The sequence below is a fragment of the Homalodisca vitripennis genome, chromosome 3 (assembly GCF_021130785.1).
Source record: "Homalodisca vitripennis isolate AUS2020 chromosome 3, UT_GWSS_2.1, whole genome shotgun sequence".
Taxonomy (NCBI): domain Eukaryota; kingdom Metazoa; phylum Arthropoda; class Insecta; order Hemiptera; family Cicadellidae; genus Homalodisca; species Homalodisca vitripennis.
The window spans coordinates 195,217,433-195,237,470 of record NC_060209.1 but is presented as its reverse complement, the minus strand read 5'-3'; the positions used below and the strand labels follow the sequence as shown (position 1 = coordinate 195,237,470).

At 32.2% G+C, this 20,038-nt stretch overlaps 1 protein-coding gene across 1 annotated transcript; it reads left to right on the top strand.

Moving 5' to 3' along the window:
* Positions 1 to 545: 545 nt before the first annotated feature.
* LOC124357975 (zinc finger protein Xfin-like) lies at positions 546 to 11,912 on the top strand. The gene is made up of 3 exons (XM_046810146.1): positions 546 to 790; positions 7,575 to 7,642; positions 10,410 to 11,912. Exons 2-3 carry the CDS (start codon positions 7,627 to 7,629, stop codon positions 11,438 to 11,440), a joined length of 1,047 nt encoding a protein of 348 aa, XP_046666102.1. The 5' UTR covers positions 546 to 790; positions 7,575 to 7,626; the 3' UTR covers positions 11,441 to 11,912.
* Positions 11,913 to 20,038: the final 8,126 nt, after the last annotated feature.

Genomic DNA, 20,038 nt, shown 5'->3' with positions numbered 1-20,038 from the left:
TATAAATTTAATTGATCACCTCACCTGACAAACCTATCAAATATCTTGAGATTATTTTTAGATACACAAACAAATATGGTTTATGATCGTCTTAAAATAATATTTTATACAGAATAGAGCCTTCCAGTTAAATTAAAAAATAACCGTGTCTTCTCTTTACATTCAGTCTAACTAGAGTACTTAACAAAATACCTGAAACTAAGGCTGGCTACTAACAACTACTTATCAAATATTGACCTATTTGGCTTATATGGGCTTAGAAAGGCAGTGTACATTAAACCAGTTTTAAATTTTTTGTTCATTTTTTTTAAATTTTCTTACAATAAGACCTATAATATAGACTTCGGTTCAAAGTGTAGCACGTTGTAACAACTTAATAAATTACACGTACATATTTCAATTAATTATATCGCCTAAACACATTGTAGTTTTATTTTACTTATCACTAATTTTTTCAATATTTATTGCTATTAATTTATCTACTCATCATCTAGTTATTGTCACACCATAGCCATACAACGCAGCCTTCAATTCAATTCAATGACAAACATTTTAAACTTTTTACTATTTACTTCTATTAGAACTAGTTACTTGATTCGTGTGCATAGAACAGGGGCAAAATAATTACTATAATATTTGTATTGCACGGTTGGCCACATTGAATTTTGCTTTATCAGTCAATTAAAATATCAGAACTTGTTAAAAAAATCAACAAAAGCAGACTACAGAATAATGAAGTGAACGTGAAGTGACCGTAGGAGGAAGGTGAGATAGTCTTAACGTGATGAAGGTGAGTTTAGTAGTTATTTGTGGAAGAATCAAGGGTTATTTCTCTAGAATAATACCGGTTAATCGTATGTTGAGGGTTTCAATCTACACATATTTAGTCTTCATTTGACCCTGTTCACAAGTACCTTAGTGAGAATCCCTAAAACACCGAAAGCCCTTTCCCTGATTGATAGAGTTGATTTTTAAAACATTGACTTCTGTGTCATAGAATGTAATGAAGATTTTAAAAATCCAGTAAAAGTATTATGGCTAGTATACGTCTGATAAAACCAAAACAATCATTGTTATTTAGCTGTGTACATTAAAAAGTTATTAACCTATGTATTGAGTCTGGTGTATGTAAAATGTTCCAAGCTACATACAAATCCAAAGCAAAGGATGATATTGTTTATTATTGTGGTTTATTAGGTCTTATGAAATTGTAGATGTATGTCCTTGTCATTATTGATTAGGCATGCAGTATTTGTTGAGAATAACCTAGGCCTCATAGGGAAATATTTGTTCTTGGATTTACTGGGCACATTAACCCTTCAAGTTGCCATCACATAAATAATGTTGATCTGAGCATACTACTAAGTGGTAGTGTTACAGTGCAATTCAATCTTTATTTGTCCAATTACATAACATGTGTAAGACACTTATTATGAAAGCCTACACCTATTTGTTCATTTAAAAGTGTCCAAGGAGCCCACCATGAATCCATTTCTTTCATTTGACATAAGCTTAAAAAGTTTGATTTTGAGTAAAACAATTATGCCAGTCTGACACTAGCCTGTTTTGAACTAGTGAAAATCAACAACTCCATGACAATTCATTTAGTCAAGACTACAGTAAGAATAAGTATTTCTGTGATTTATTTTATTTGGCTGACTGCAGTATAATAAGTGGCCACCACCACAATCAAACCATCGATGTTCATGACTAAACTACTGAAACCAAAATGTCAAACCAAATTATGTTATAGGTATTTCAAAATAGTAATAATAATGAATAAACAATTATCTAGGCTATGTATATTTATAAAATTAAACCAAAAAAATATAGCATTTAGTTGCTTTTTACTATTGTAAATGATAAACGTGTCCCTAACACTTTGTGTCATAAATAACACATTACACCCCCATTTTACCTGCGGCCATTACTCAAATACCAATAAATTATTGAATTTATTTAGAACAACAATATTGTTTATGATAAGTTACATTAAAAGGAGCTGGCAATTATTAATCGTAAACAACTATAATTTAATCAGAATACTTTTTTGATATGAGCTAGTTTAGATATTTTAGATGATAATTTGATTCTATTGTGGTGGTGGCCACTTACTATACTGCAGCTGATTGATCACATAATATTGGCTCTTTAAATTTTGGAATAGCCAAAACATTCTAAATTGTATCTGATTTCATCAAATGTATTATAGGCCTAGTTCACAACAGTAAACTAGTGTTGTTGGAAACAAGTGCTTAAGTTAGTTTAGCCAACTTATCATTACACGTAATCCAACTTCAAATATAATAATTAATATTACTTAGGAATTTGCTTAACTTGTTTATTAGCCAATTGTGTTTTATCAGTAAACCTAAATTGTTACATAATGCAAAAATATCTATGATTAGTTTGTGTTAGTAAATCTAAACTAGTGCAATCTGCAATGCCTTTGTTGAGTGTGGATTACTTGATCTGTTAAAATATTCTGAAGATAATTTATAAATCCTTTCTTTAAATTGCTTATCGTGTTTTTTCATAGTGGAGAGTATGAGTTCCTCATATAATTTTGTGTTGTTTAAATCAGGAAAATATATTTTTGGTATTATCTGTAGCCCACTACTATAGGAACAGTTTTTCTTACCGAGGAACCTTAAAAAGACTACATTATTAAAAATAACAGACTATTTAACTTAGGTACTGTAAAAATTACGTCAAGATAGTTGGGTCCTTGTTTTCAGCCTCCCAAAAAACCGTCGAAATAGTACCTAAATTCAAGCTCAGATCACATGAGCACTCATTAAGGTCGACTTTAACTTTATAAATTTATAACACATACATATGTATAGTCTAATAACAAATAGTAGATGGGGACAGAGTTGCCACCTTGTCTACATCACTTTTTTCGAGAGGAAAAAAACAAAAACCAATTGTCATAATAACATGTAATTTTCATAGCGAGTTAAATAAAGTCTATTCTTTCTAGTAATATAGATTTTTTTAGCTCTCAGTACGAAAAACTGTTAAAAAGATAGTGTCTAAACACTAAAGTTATCATTATTATTATGTGATTAGAAGTTACCAGGTTGTTCGCAAATAGATTATACATACATACAAAATTAGGTAGATATGGTTACATAGTTTTGCTCATTATTGTTTGTTTTTTTACATAATTTATTCATTTGTAGAAAGTTTAATTAAATTTGTTTGCATTACTTTCAAATTTTTGTTATCCACACCAGTATTGATTCGTTTTATTAACCTATTGCAATCGTCCTCCTGAACAAATAATAGAGGGTTTAAGGGGATGAAAATGACAAATAATGAAGTTGTAGAACATTCAAAGTGAAATTACTTTTCTTACAAGATAGTAGGAAGTTATGGTTCTGCTGGATTTACAATATTTGTTTGTTTTGTCAAGTTGCGTTTCCTAGCTCGCAGTAATGGCCGGAAGCACTTGTGGATCAGCCCCTCTAAAATTTGATCTGTTTGTGATAGGTACCACCTTGAGGGCTGTTTTTCGTTTGTCACCATCAGCATGGGCAGTACCTTTGGTGCTGCTGTAGCCTGTTGGCTGAAACTACTCGTGTCAGCATGATATATGAACTTTTTTCAAAAGTTCTAAAGTACAGAAAATGTTTATTTGAGTCAAAATTTGTTATTGCAGTATAATTTTATTTACATATTCAAAGATGGCTCAACGGCTGATGTCAGCAACGACCAATGCGAGAAATAATATATTCTGTGTGAAAAAAATTGTTCCACTTTTAGTTCTATAACTTTGTTTTTTGTCATTTACACCCCTTGAAATCTTGCATTGTTTTGTTCTAGAGGACAAAAAAGCATCAGTTAATAATTTGAAACTTGTATTTTACCACTCTGGTCATTAATTAATTTCATATTTAACTTTGATACTTGTGAAAATTAAATTTGTTGTGAATGATTGAAAAAGTTGTACTCATAGTAACGATTGTCTTCTTTGTACTGTTTCGAGTCAAGTTGTGATCTAACATTAAAGTTTTTCTTCACTGTTGAACCAGTAATTTATATTCAAAATTTGATGCAAACTATTATAAACATTTTATTTTAGTATTTAATTCACGAACAAGTTTTGTAAAATGGTGTTTGCCTTATACACTGAGGGACAAAAAAAGTGGGACACTCAATATTTTTCAATCTTTTAATGTTATTATCGATGTAAAACCAAAAACCAAATTGAAAAGTGTTCTTTGCATATTTCTGAAACAAACGAAGAACAATGTACAAAGATTTATTCGTAATTACAAGTTAATTCCTAAAAAAACTTAAAATTCAAAAAAAGGAGAAAGAAATTAAATGGTTAGAATGATTTTTTCTTGAACTTGGAGTAGTCCAAAGGCGTTTTAGTATCTTGTGTTTCCACCTCGGGCTCTGATGACTGCCTGTAGTCTGCGACCGATGCTGTCAATCAAGCCCTAAAGCCCCGTATCACCTCCTGGTCCAAGTTATTCCACTCCTCCTGCAGGGCCTGGCCAAGCTGTTGCAAAGAGTGTAACTCACCTCGACGATTTCTAATTGCTCTTCCCATGACATCCCAGATGTGTTCTAATGGATTAAGATCCGGGCTGTGTGCGGGCCATTCCATTACTTCGATTCCAACTTCACGTAAGTAATTTTGCACCACCCTTGCGGTGTGTGGACGAGCATTATCTTGCATCAGCATGAATCTAGGACCCACAAATCCCGCAAAAACCACTACATGTTCTAACAAAACCTCTTCCACATACCTTTCAACATTTAATGTTCCTCTTTTAACAATTACAAGCTCAGTGTGAGCCTCTCTTGAAATTCCTCCCCAAACCATTATGGACCCACCATCAAAACTCTCTTGGCGATATTGTACATTGAGCAAACCTCTCTCCAGCCCGTCTCCACACTCTTTCACGACCGTCTGGTGATCTCAGGGAGAACCAAGACTCATCGGTCCACAGCATTAGGCTCCACTGCTCTGCGGTCCAATTTACGTGAGTTCAAGCAAACTCCAAACGAGCTCTTGGGTGGCGCGGGAGCAGCCTAGGACCTGTAGCTGGGTGATAAGCTCCAAGTCCCACCTCCTGTAACCTTCTTCTAATTGTTCGTGTGGATACATTCACTCCACGGGCTCTCATAAGCTCATTACGAACTTCAACAGAAGTTCGGAACCGATTTCGCAAACTTACTGACACAACAAAACGATCATTGCTTATGCTGGATCTAGGGAACCCGTGATGTTTTCTACTTCTCGCAATGTTAAGCCACTATCAACTAGAGCAACGGCTCTGGCACAATCTGTTGGTGAGGCATTTTCTGTTGTTGTCTAAGCTGGGAATGACCTGCAGTAATGGATAGACACACAGACTGAGGCAGGCAATGATCACAAAGGGGTTGAAAGTTCACTTCTGAGCTGATAAGGAAGACATTATTTTAGACTCATGATAAGGTTAGCAATATTAATAAAGTAAGCAAGATGTTTCAGGATAGATTTGAAGCAATTATGTGAGGAATCAACTACAGATAAGAGAAATGTAGAAATATTTAATTTTAAATAAAATATTACACAGTTAAAACAATTTAAAAACTTGTCCCACTTTTTTTGTCCCACAGTATAAATAACTGAATTGAATTCTTCGGTAAGATAATACAACATTATACTGTACATTTTCTGAAAGTATATTAAATTTAGAGTATCTTGGCTATACCAGATTTTAAGTAATATTATATGATTGTTCTTCGCAGAGGTGCAATCATATCAACTTAAAAATAATTACATTGACAAACTTTTCAGATCACTTCCAGGGGGACCTATTGTTCTGGCTATGGATCCCCAATTGAATAAATTTCTAGTTACGTAAATGAACTTTTACAGCTGTTTGTTAAAAGTTTGAACTCTTACTTTAAGAATGTGTATCATTTCATTGAAAGACTGAGATTAAACAACCACTTCCAAATGACGTTATGTTAGTGACTATTGATGTGCAATCACTATATACCAACATTCCTCACAGTGAAGGTAAACAGTATGTAACTTCATTTTGAAATAATAGGGTAAGCAATTCAAAACCTAGTACAAATTTTCAACTTCTGGCAGGACACTAGATCTAAGGTTAGATTAAATGTGGACCTGTGATCAGTTAAAACCCGGTTAACCGTTTATTTCAGTGAAACCGGTTCCATTGTAATGATTTAAACGTAAAATTACCACTCTTCGCTGTGGTTTGTTATTATAGGATTATGTACAAATTAATTATTACATATTGTATTAAATTCAAGTATAAATAAATAATAAGTAAGTAATACTAAAATTTTTGTTGCTTACATGTTTATGGACGAAATTTCATCGATCAGGTATAAGAAAGTTTATTCTTACTCCAAACAATTATGTTTTTCTAATTTATAACCATTATTTAATTTATACCAAAAATTACGCCACCTAGATACCCACATTTGGGGCATTTGCAGGAGTATTCAATTCAATTAAGTGCTATTTGGTGCACAATATCTTTATTTAATCTGTCTTTTGCTAATATAAATAAATTAGATGGTTTGCCAACACATGAGCATGCAACATACAATTGTCCAAGAGTGAAACATGGATTTTCTAAATCTAAGCTGCAAACAGACATGGTCTGGCCTTGAGATTTGTTAATGGTTGAAGCCTTTGAATGATATTGTGGTATCTGGTTACCTGCGGCTTTGTCTGCAATTTCATAGCCTTTGAACACTTCTGGTTTGAGTGAATTAAATTTCTGCCGCCAATGTTGAATTTGCATTGTTGCCACAATCAAGAAAATCTGTCAAAAAGTGTATATTTATGGCCATTGTAATTTACAGTGCTCTCTTTGCATTTTTTGTTCCATAGTTGATTTTGCCTAGTTTCCTGATGAACAAAATATATCACAAATCAGAGCTTACTTCTGTCAAAAGTTAACTAAGATGGGTTTTATAAGACTTTAAGTATACAGTAAAAGTTAGATAGTAACTTTTTCTTTTATATCAACATTACAGTACTTACTACCCAAGCACTGCATACTTAACATTTGCTAAAATCCAGAGTTAAAAGTATATTTTTAATAAAATTTTAATTTTCTTATCAGGATATTTTCTTACTTATACTGTGACAGTATTGCAGAAAAGGTTGATATAAGATGTGATGTTGCTATCAAGTTTACTCAATGCTTTCAAGTCTATAAATGTAAACAAATTGACCATGTGGTTAAATTAATTAAACTTATGGTTGTACTGTCAAATGATTTTCCATGGAACAGTTGATTACATTTAACAGGCTCTAGAAGTTAATTCAACCCTTTATGTATAAAAAAATCTTAAATTTACAATAAAAAAAGTAAAATTTATAAATGGAGATAACTTAAAAACATCTTTTCAATTTTACCATACCATAATTAATATCTACAAAATGTCATTGAAATTGGTTCAGAGGTTTCATAGATTAGCGTAAATAAACATCGTGACACGAGATTTTTATACATAAAGATTATAGTTATATCTGCAGAACATACTTTTATTAGAATGATTTTTTAGATGATTTGTTTCATTTCTAGGAATTACTAGAAGTGTAACTGTGAAGCTACCAGACTGCATAAGAATCCACTCATGCAGTGTTATCCAGGCAAGTGTACAACATAACTGACTACTAATTAATTACTTTTAGAGAACTAGAATTACACTGATGTTCCCATTCTGTACCGTACATTTTGTTTCATCGTTTAATCAAATGATTTGTTTATTTACATATGCCTATGTGACTACTGATTAAAAAATGTAACTAATTTCCTATAGCAGATATTTTTGTTTTTTGAAACTTACTATTTTGTGTATTTACATTTTATAAATTAGATTTGATTTAATGTTTCAATTTCATCAGATGATGTGTTCGTAATGGGTTTTATCTCAAACTGAAGGACATGTCACTTTGGAACTATTTCCAAAAATGAACAGTGTGGACAATAGAGGGTGAGGTACTGTAGCGTTAAAACAATTCTGGTGATGATGATGTCAAAACAAGTTTACTGGCTCGAACCAAATCAAAACCTTGCTTATACTATTAAAATATTTAGATAGATTGTAAAAAATTCATTTAATCAAATATCTACTCTCTTTTTGTGTATTTTACTTACACCGTTTCGTTCAAAATAAATTGTTCTAAAATTTTGGATTGAAGAATTTTGATCTGTTGTTTCTTGGTGAAATAACAAAATTGTTGTTGCTCAAAGATGAAATATGTGTTTTTTACTCCCATTTTTGTATTTGACACTGGATTTCTCAAAAACTACTTAATATTCTGTACATAAAAAATGATTGAATTCCCCTCAATCTACCTTACCCGAATTTCAATGAAGATCTGATTTGAAATTGTGAGCTGAAATCTGGGTAAAATCTTTCACTAGTCAGAACTCGCTAATAAAGCATACTGGAGCCATGTTTATATATAAACTTTTTTAAAATTATTTTTACATGTAGAATGAACTCCCACAGTTTCTGGATATCTTATGAATCACCCTGTATGTTAAATTTATGATTTATTGCCAAAGTTATTTATTGATCATGTGCTGCTGTGTCTATGTGCGAACATCAGCTGTGAGGTGGTAAATAAAAACGCACAATGATTTTTACCTCTCGCTATGTGTAGTTTTATATTATTTCCTCTTTAAAATGTATGTATCTTTATTATCTTCAAGTTTTTATTATGGTTAGGGGTGGATGGTAATTTTTAGATTAAAAATAGGTTTTTATAAAAATGACAATATATCCAAATAGTGATGCGGATTGATAGACCAAGCAACACAAAGCCTGTTTTAGAGATTCAGGTGCTTTTGCAAATGTCTTGAAAACATTGTTATTATGTCACAACTAAAATGTTATGTCAGTACCATAAATAAGGATTTAAATGTTGTTTATTAGTAGTTTTTACTAAGTCTTCTCATGCCTGGAATTTAATAAATGAAAGAAGGGCAGTCTATGATTGCCTTGTACGCTATTAGAAGGCAATAGCAGACCAACAACCATTTGGCTGTCAATCTCCAATTGCAAAATTCACATTCTATAATACGGGATATTAAAATAATATGAGGGCTATCCAGAAAGTAGATTACATTTCGCTCTGTAGCCGCTAGGGGGCGGGACTATCGCAGCCATTTTGATGTCAGGGCATTTCTCCATTCAGTGGCTATCCAGCCATGCCAGTGAGAGGTCACTGTTGCGCCTTGTTGTTTTACAATAGCAGTTTAAAATGTATGACACAATTGAAAATCCCGTGAATTGTAAATTGCGGTAGGTAATACGGTTTTGATTACTGGAATCACTTTAGGGATTTTTAGCTTTTCTGAGAATATTCCAGAAACAAAAAAAGAGTTAATCCACTTGTAATAAGGGCTTCATTAAAGGGATCTTAAGAAATGTCAACAAAGCAACAGGGACTTCGTCATAACCACTTGACCATTTGTTATTGAGAGAACCAACAATCCTTAGTTGTTGCAACTATTTTTTCAATTATGAACAGTCAAAGCTTAAAGTTAGATTAAAACTAAGAGATGACATTGACTATGTTGAGTGAAATTCACTCAATAGATCATTAATTACCTGTATAAAAAAAAACTGTTAAAAATAATGACAATGGATGTGCTTAAAATAAAATTTACTGTCAATATTAAAAAAGATCATTCATTAGTGAATGATGTATTCTTTTTGGTGTCTCTATTAAGAACTTTTTAGGTTGTATTCAAAACATTTTCTAAATTACTAATTTTACAGTCAAAGTAATTTTTCTTTGTATATTTCAGTTTTTTTATATGTATATGATATCTATCATACTATATTTTATTTTAACCTAATTTTTAAGCTCTATGTTATTTTCTTCCCTTGCAAATTTTACTAAGGATTAAGAAGCTCCTCACAGCTCCTATGTTCAGCATTTTTGGCTGCCGCTATTTGAATGACAAACCAGAATAGTTTTGTTTTATCATGCAGTGTTCCTAGTCAGAGGTGCAGTGCTGCTGGAGTCATGGTTTCCTGCCACGCTCAGGCGAGGGCTTTGCTTGCCATAATTATGCATATTATTTGTATTTTTGGTAATATAGAGAAATATGGAACTAAACGTTGCTTGCATAAAAAGGTTTGTTAAAAATATAACCCATTCCTCCTTCTTCCGCTTTGTGTATGAATTAAAAATGAATACAGTACTGAACTGTCCCTTTATAAAGGTTTCCCATGGCTAAATCACATACAAAATTTAATTAGAACAGGTAAATATACTTAGTAAGTATACATACCGTAAGTATCAAGGAGAAAGGGTAAAGGATAAGGTATATAAAAGAATAATAGAGAATTAACCCTTCCCATCCTCTGCTCATCTGTAAGTTTTAATTTTCTTTTTTCAGATTTAAACCTCCAGTGCTGTGATTGTAAGTCGACCTTTACATCTGCGTTCAAGTTGCTACAACATTTTGCTGATCATGTTCAGAAGGAAGCCAAGGACAGACACAAAAAGAAACGTCACCTCCCCAGGGAACAGGTGAGCCAGGCCGAGTCAGGCTCCGAGTCAAGCCTGAGTCGTCATGAGAGCACTCTGTCTGCGTCCGACTCGTGCAGCGAGTCGAGTCAGTCCTGCAAGTTGGCAAAGTTCGATCTACAACAGCGACTCGAATCTTGTGTCAAGCAAGAGGACGATGTCAAGGAGGAGCAAGATGAGCTCTCCGACTCCTCACCGGACACCAAAGTGGAGGAATACAGTCCTCTAAAATTCTGCATGATCACCATGGAGGAAAGTGATGACAAGTCCAACCCAAACAGTAGTCCAAAAAAAGTAGCTAGTCGTAAACAGTTGTTACCAAAGAAGATCGAGAGAAAGGTCGAAGGACTGAGAAAGTTGGCTCCGAAACCGGAAAACCCCGTCTCCACAGACCTCGCCCTGCAGTCTCCAGGGAAGAAGAAGTACGCCTGCCATCTTTGCACCAAAGTGTTCGGTTGGTCCACCGATCTCAAAAGGCACATCTTGGTGCACACCGGCGAGAGACCTTTCAAGTGCAAAAACTGCCAAGCCACGTTTACACGTAACTTTCTTCTGCAAAAGCACCAGTCCAAAGTCCACCCGTGCAAGCCTAAAGAGTCGGCTGGGAAACCTGAAATGGTCGAAATACCAAAAAATACCACTGTAACTCAAAGTAACAAATCGGATATTGACAATGTGAAAGAGAAACCTGCTGAAAATAACGAATGTGATGACGACGAGGACGAAGATAAGTTGATCATAACGGAAGAAATAGAAGAGAAGTTACCAAGCCCTTCGTTATCCAACAGTACTTCGGATTCCAAATGGCATCTCATGGCAACAAACGCAGACAGGAGATGTTCCGACCTGAAGCAAAAGGACTTGTTTCACATAACACCTGTTAAAGTATTAACAATGTAAGTATTGTTACATTAGTATTTTGGAACTCTACTTTCAAGCATTTGACAATACCAGTTATTACTTAGTATTTTCCTACTGAATAAGCTAGTTTTGTGAAGCTCATGGGGTAGTTTGTTTTATATTAGTGTGGAAATAGTTTTTATACTGTAAATAAGTAGTAAAGTCCAATACTGATTATAGATTGTATCGAACGTACTAAATCAGCAGGGACAAAAATATTTAAATAATTTATCACAGTAAAGTGTCTGTTAGCTAATGTCCCTTCTGTAATGTTTGTTATTTGATTTTTAAAGAGTTTATTTATTGCTATACATGTACCACAAACAAGACAATAATCTAGTTTGGAACTATTGAATGTTGTATTTATTATATAGATTCGGTCAAAAGTTTACAAATTTTTGTACGGACAAATAAATATCTTTACATGCATTGTGACTTCAGCACATAGTGCCAAATTAAATAGTTTGTACGATTTTCTTGAAAATTGCTTTAATATTTTTACGATCAAAAGGTTCTACTTAACTTAAATTATCCTACATAACTTAAAACATAAACTTTAAATATCCTGATAAAACTTCATCATATTGTATTTTATGTGAATTTTACATGTCTTAGTTATATATAAGTATCTGGTGTACTTAAGGCCCTTAATATGGCCCATATTAAGAAAACAATTTAAATTTTACATTTTTATAGTTTTTTTGTGAATATATTTTTATCAGTAACAATAATGGAAGCATTTTTATATGTAAGCTGGTAGTGCGGTATCAAATTGACAATAAATAAATATTGTGCCAAATTTTGTCACAAAATTGTATAGGGAAACATTTGTATAAGGTATTAGTATATACTATTAATTAATAGTAAAAAACTAGACAGATGTTTTAAACAAAACAAAAAAAAATATATGTATATAATCCTAGTGCCAGGTGTATTCGAAACATTTAAAATACAAGGCAAGGAAATGTTATGAAACTTATTTAATTTATTTTAGCAATCTTAATATTATAAAAATAGTCTTTCCGGCTCAGTTGGAAGAAGTAGATTTTCTGACAACTGAAATCAATAATGATTTATTTCTCATGGGGTTTACATTATACGTACTCAATATCTCCAAAACCGTTTGAGTTACACAAAAATGGTTTATAACGAAAGTTTAGGAATTGTTAAAACATTCAACACTTTTTGTTTTTCTCTAGATCCATAAATAACAGAGTTGTGAAGTTTGAATGCCAGAATGGAAAAACAGCTATTTTTTCCACAAGTCACATTATATAACATAGATATATAGGGTGTCCCACGAAGAGGTTTAAACGTTTGATTTTATATTACTTGCCCATTTATGCACCGAACATTTTCAAGCTCTGCACAATTCATTAAATAGGTTTTAAAAATATTCTGTGAAAATTTCAGCTCTCTAGCAATTGTTGAAACAAAATGGTGGCAAATTTTGAAAAACTATACTTTAAAAACAGTATTTTTGGTTTTGTAAAATTATTTATTGTCATATTCTAGAGAAATAAAGCATTTCAATCAGAAAATTAGAACAGAGCCTACAATTATAGTCCACAATTATTCGAACTTTAATCCATCCACAGCGACACACTGATAACAGCGCTTAACAAATGAATCGTAAGCTCTTACAAAGAAATTCTACAGTGTCCGGAGAAGTTCTCTTCAATTGATTGTTTTAATTCCTCATCATTATTGAAGCTACGAGTATAAACTTGTTCCTTTAAGTTTCCACTTAGTTATTATTGGATTGCTAGCTGGTTCAACTCCTGGGTAGGCAACCTGAAATTGTCTAATTACTTCTGTAATGTTGGCAAAAACAATAGTCCATGCACAACACCAATTTTTGTTCAACATTAAAAGCCATTTCTCAAACTTCAATATCAGTAAAACTATAATGGAGGAGGTTAGGTTATGTTTTATGGCACAAGCAATATTCTTCAATCAAACAGCTGTTTTCAACAATGAGCGTTATTAAACAGCTGTTCTTCAAAACTGCAACGCAGTAATCAAATTAGGTAATTCAAGAAATAAATTTTGATAGGAAGCAAAATGGTAAAATTTTCAATATGTTACCATTTTGTTTCAATAATTGCTCGAGAGCTGAAATTTTCACAGAATATTTGTAAAACCTATTTAATGAATTGTGTAGGGTTTGAAAATGTTAGGTGCATAAATGGGCAAGTAATATAAAATCAAACGTTTAAACCTCTTCGTGGGATACCCTGTTTATGGGTTTATTATATTATATATATAAATAAATAAACTTTTCAACGGAGGGAGTGGTTGTTTTGGGCTCTGGGGGTCATATTCGATGAAGTTATGTAGAAATGTTCCATAAGTTCTACCACGAGGATAATTTAAGAGACTGATTTTAAAATTAAAAACTAAATCTACTTAAAATGTATGTTATTCTCTTAAAGATTTATACATTATCGTATGTGTTGTTTCTAATCTTAATACAGTTCCGGTCTTACCACACCTTCTATTGAACACTGGTACATAGTAGTAAATGCTCTATAATGAGGCATTTTAAAATGTTAAGACACGTAAGTTAATGTAAACTTGTAAGTAATCCGTGTGCCTGACCATCGGTGGTGGTTCTTACATCACATTTAGCTAAGACTACAGCTCACCCAGCAGGGATCACTTCTGGCTGGTTTATACCTTCCAGTTGAACCCACCACTGGACACAGCAAAAACCAATGTTTCACTTAAATCTGGGCAATCTCATTGTTGTCGAGGAGCGGCACATCACTGACCGCAAATGTCGAGATTCTGGAGTTCATGGGCAATTCGATAGGTCTAGTCTACTGTGGGAGATGACTATTGGAGTTGGTGGGGTTTGTTCCCTAACCTCAGAGGTTCTTACTAGCATCAACAAGGGTGTGCCACCCCCTGCCTACTTTGACTGGAGAGGCTGGTTCAGAGCTGGCCTCCCCTTCTTCCGGGGGACATGACTTTGAGATTAATGCCCTAATTTTTTTTTCCTCATGGATCTCGATAGGAAAAAACCCTAACCCCCTAACCTTACCCATCCTGAATATCCTGTAACTCCAGAAGCAGCGCTAAGGTTCTTATAGGACTAGGTGCAATTTAATTTATAAGCTTCTTGTCCTAAGAGAATAACAAAAAGGCTACAGCTCAGAGCTTCTTCTCCTGATATGTTCACCACATCACAACTTCCAGAAAGAGCTTCTCATCTAGTCCTTTAATAAAAAAATTGATGAGTTTTTAGATCCTCGCACAGGCCAGTGGTCCATGAGGACGGGCAGAATAGAGCTTAAAAGGAGATTGGCCTTTCCTTTTTTTTTATATAAACTTTAAGTATATTCTGTTTTCTAATTTTTTATTCTGTGTTTTCTCATTCCGATCATGGTCACCCAAAAAGCCAATGTAAAAATGTTAGAAATTTTTGAAATTTCTGACTGACCCCAAAATTCTAATTCTTGAATTAAGAGGAAAGTATGTACCAAGTTTCTAGTCTCTAGAATATCAGGCGTTATTGCACACATAGGCATTTATTTTTGTGCAACACAATACAGTAACAATTTATATATGAAGTTCCCATTTTTTGTAAGTATATAATTTTTCATAATACAGTTTCTTCATACCTAATGTAATTAGGGTTAATTCTGTAAAAAATACAGATCAGCGTTTTTTAGAACTTAATAATAAAAATAATTATTAAATAGTAAAACTAACTTTAGGAAAATTATAATGTTCTGAAATCTTATATAAAAATCTTCTGAAAAATGGTAAAATGCTGGATAAGAATTTAATATTTTAAAACTATCACTTCAAAAACACTTTATTGCTAAAGTGTAATGGTAGAAATATGGCTAATATTTCTGTGGTTTTATGCATTTTTTATTTTTTACAAATTGTACTAAATAAAGTTATAGAGCATTAAAGTAAGATATTTATAAAACTATATATTTTTCTGTTCAATTCAGTTCAAAACTATGATGATAACATGGCCATTTTTAAGTTTTATACCCATTAACTGTAAAACTGCCAGACACAAAGTGTTATTAATTAGTAGTTTTTATTCATTCTTTTCCAAGATTTCTTTCTTGTGGTATGTATAAAAATATTTAAAGTATTATAACCGTATAAAAATCTTAGCCCAAATTCAGCATCAACATCCATTTTGAGTTTCAGCCTTCCAAATGACAAATGCGTGAGTTGGACGAGCATGTATTTGCGTGTTAGTTCGTGATGCACATTCAGTTGATTTAGTGCAAGATTCATTGTCGCCGATCACGTACTGGTAGCTTCACAGTCCCCAAACTCACCTTGTAAAGTTTGTTGTTCTCTAGTCAGACTTAAACTGATTGAAAAATCAGTTTTTGAACACATATTTAAGGAAATGACACCGAACATAGTTTTGCATTTCCAATAAGTGACTACAAAATGTCTGCTTGTTGAAGCACTTGCCAGACGAGTTTTGTAACATGAATAATAAAGTATTCTAGAAGATCATGCATCTCAAAGTCATAAATCTTAGATGTAATAAAGACCAAGATTGCATTTTAAATGTAAAATATGAATAGTTCTTATTGACAGGTTGACCTTCGACATTTTATTATATTCTTAATACTTTTTGTAATATTCTCTTAGCCTTTAAACAAGGGGTTTACGAAAAAGACTACAAGGGTCGTGAAAATAACTGATACTTTATTGGAAAATAATATTTATTTGTATTTAATGATTTGTACTGCTAATACACATGCATCACAGTTTCAGCTGCAGTATTTAAAGGGTGTACCAAATTCATATTCTATGCCAAGTATTGAATTAGAATATGCCAATAACTGGACAGATTGATTCTAAGATTGTACTCAATACCACTGTTGTTACTTAGACATTGCAGTGATTTTGTTTATATTTGTCTATAATAATGTCTCAAAAAATAGTACCAATGTTATCTTGTATCTATTAATACAAGTTGATTAATTTATTACCTGTTACTGTGTTTAGCTAGTTTAGTTTTGATTAATTTTAGTACATAAATGTAGTCTGGTGCTCCACAGTTATGCGGAACTACGATGTTTTATGAACCGACAATAACAATAACTTGGTTTTAGTAACTCTGTTGAGAACGTAACGGAATTATCCAAGACAATATTGAAGATGCTTATATACTTGTAGGAAAATATGTGCAATTTATTTTTTATATCTAGTCATTTAGTGAGCCGTGTAGTTTCCGAGAAGTATTATTTTAACTAGTTGAGTTTGATTAAACCACTCTTTTTAAGTGAAGGTGTTTTCTAATAAATAAAAACTTCAGACTAATTCAATTTTTGTCGAATAATGTATATATGAGTAGTTTTATGGTAGTACAGGCCTTTTATATTGTAAGGGACCGTTTTAAAAAGAAACATTTACGATCGTGAGATCAGAAACTTTTTGTAAAGTAAATCAGATCTCTATATACCTGTGCTTGTGGTCCATCTTAGAAGGAGGCACGTGTTGGGAAAGAAGGCAATGTATCATATACACCAGCATTTAATGTCTTGTTTACCTTCAGGCTGGCAGTGTTGCCAACCCATAATTGACTAAAGGTAATGTTTTTATGGTTGAATAGTACAAAGAATAAAAAAGCACCAAATTTCGCTAACAAAATCCGTTGAAAACAATGGGACGAGATGTAATAGAGATACTGCTTCTCCCCCCCCCCTTACTCCGGACTCTTGTTATGTTGGTCGTAATCCATACAGTAATTACAGTAAAAATCATCATCTAATAGAACGTTTATACACCCTGTTTTTTTTTTTTTTTTTTGCCATATCTGAATGCATCCATGGAAAGATGAATAAGCAGCTGATCCATTAAAATCGTCTGAGATCAAAAGATAACACTTGAAGTTTTACAGCCAGTGTAATATATCTTCTCATGTTGAGATTAATGTACTTAATTATTTTATAGGAAAATATATATTAACACATAACTATAACGTGAATTAGTCCTTAAAAACTGTAATTGTAGCTTAACCTCCCTTACCTTAATTTTGTATAGGCTTGTGATGTTTGGATTTCAAATTTTATTTCGGTGAGCTTTAAATGTGCCGTACTTAAATTAATTGTACTTACTAGTGTTGGTATTATATTTGTTTGTGAACTTTCCGGAAGGAATCACACGTACTGTTACCTAATGTGATTTTTATTTATTAAATATTATACTATTGTCTGTTGGATTTAATTTATTGTATTATAATTGATCGTGTGTATGACAATAACAATATTACATTTTATAGTGTATATTTATTGTTGCTTGTAATGTATTTACGAGAGTGGTTTGGTAAGTCGGGGTACAAATTTGTAGAGGTGTGATGACTGCTGCGTTTGGAGACTAGTTTCAGTTTATATTGTCTGTGGAAAGAGCTCACATCAAATTTTTTGAATTATTGTATTATTATTTTATGTTAATCATTAGTTTTAGATCGAATCCTTGGCTAGGCAACATTTTAGTAAAGAGAGTAAAGTACAAAATCTGAAGGAACAAAAGGTTGAGCACATGAGGAGATTGGGATATGTTTGAGTTAAATATGTTTTTGTGATAAAAATACTGTGGGCTAACCATGGATTTTTTTAACTTTTCCGTAACGGTGCCCTCTAAAACTCTACTTCTGTAATCGTTGTTTGTTTTTGGTGTGTAGCAGTAGTTTTCCAGTTTTAGGCGCAGATACTTCTGGATTCCACAGAAACAAAATTTTGAACACACCAAGAGAATTTTTGGAACTTTTTAATTATTTGGAGATAATCCAACTCGCATATTGAAATGAATGAAAATACACAGTAATATCTAATATGGTTTAAAATTCATTTGGTTCTTCCAAGAGATGCTACAAACCTCAATACACACTAGTATGTAATCACTTATCAAACCACCCTCGTTGAAGTATTGACGATATGTTATAAAAGTCAAACGTACTCTGAGACTGAATATATTGAGGCTCTGAGTTATTATATTTGAAACGGAGCTTAATTTTGATTTAGTAACATGATATTAAATTTTAAACAAGGCTGTTTTAAAAATGTGTATTCTTGAAATAGAATCTATTGAATTGTACTTCTACAAATTATAATCAACTTGAACATTCAAGCTGACTGATTTGGATGGTCTAGAGATGAGTGCCTGTACTAGTCATCGATATAGACCATTTTATATGAGTATTGTGACGATTCTGACGTAACCGGTTAGTGTGTGTTTATAACGTATTATATAGTGTGTCCTAATGTAACTTGACAATACATTTAGTCCGTAAGTGTAAAGAGAATATTTGTTAAATCGTGTACACGAGTGATTATATGAAATAAATTGGTCTGTGAAAAAGTCTTCTGTTTTATTTGTTTCCTCAAATTATATCCCCTTTTTTCCAGTGATACAAGGATACTACTACTGATCATCTTTTCACGAGAATTAAATATACATCAGAAAGTTTATTGCATTTAAATGTGAATCATGCAATCGACAGTCATCTTTTACAGTAAAGAATCACTTAACCTATTGTGAATTGTTTTCCTGGTGTGATAAATCAATATAGGAAATAACACAACATTCAATATTAAAAAATGCATTCCATTTGTCTTCGAATTATCCCTTACATCATTCTAAAATACGAAAATGTAAAACCAAAAATCATAAAACGACAAAAATTTAATAATAAAAATAATTTTTTTAAGATTAATAAATAAATTATTATGAACAGTAATAACTATTAAATAAACAGGTATTACACTAATTTAAAATCTTTAGGTACTAGTATTTTTATTTATAAATTGTATGAGATACAATCAAATACTTTTTGTCAAATCAACTAGAGTGGCAGGGAATATAATTTGTTTTCAAAATTCAGTGTAATTTGTGCCACAAGTTTTTCAACTGCTTTTACAGTATTGTGGTTCTGCATGAATTCAAACTGTTTGTTGTAAAACAGATTATTTTTAAGAAAAAAAAATATAATTGTTGCTTAACACAAAATTCTAATACCTTACTAAAAATTGGAACCAGAGATATTGGTCTGTAGCTTGATTGATCATGTTTGTCTCCTTTTTTAAATATTGGAGTCACTTTAGCTCATTTAAAAGACCTAGGATATACCCCTTGCTCTAAAATCCTATTAAAAATAAAACTTATGAGTTCTAAAATCATTTCAATAATTCCTTTAACAACAAAGTTTGAAAAACCTTAGTAATCCTCACTATGAGATAAACTGAGACTCTGGACACCTTTACATAATATCAGCTTGTCTAATTCTTTTCCAGTTAAAATGTTCTTCACCCTCAAAACAGTTTACAACATATTCTTTTACATAATAGCTTGATCCTGGAGTACATTTTTATTATAACTAATTAAATCTAACTTACTTACTGAATTAACAAAAATCTCATTAAATGTATTGGAATCAATAACACTACCTTGACTGAATTTGATACAGCCATTGCAATTATTATTTGATTCAGTTTTAATAATGTTCCATGCGGCTTTACATTTATTAGAAGCATTGGCAATAAAGTTTTCACTAGCATATTTTTTTTAAAACTATTTTGTTTTTGTAATATATTTTTGTTTCAATATGTT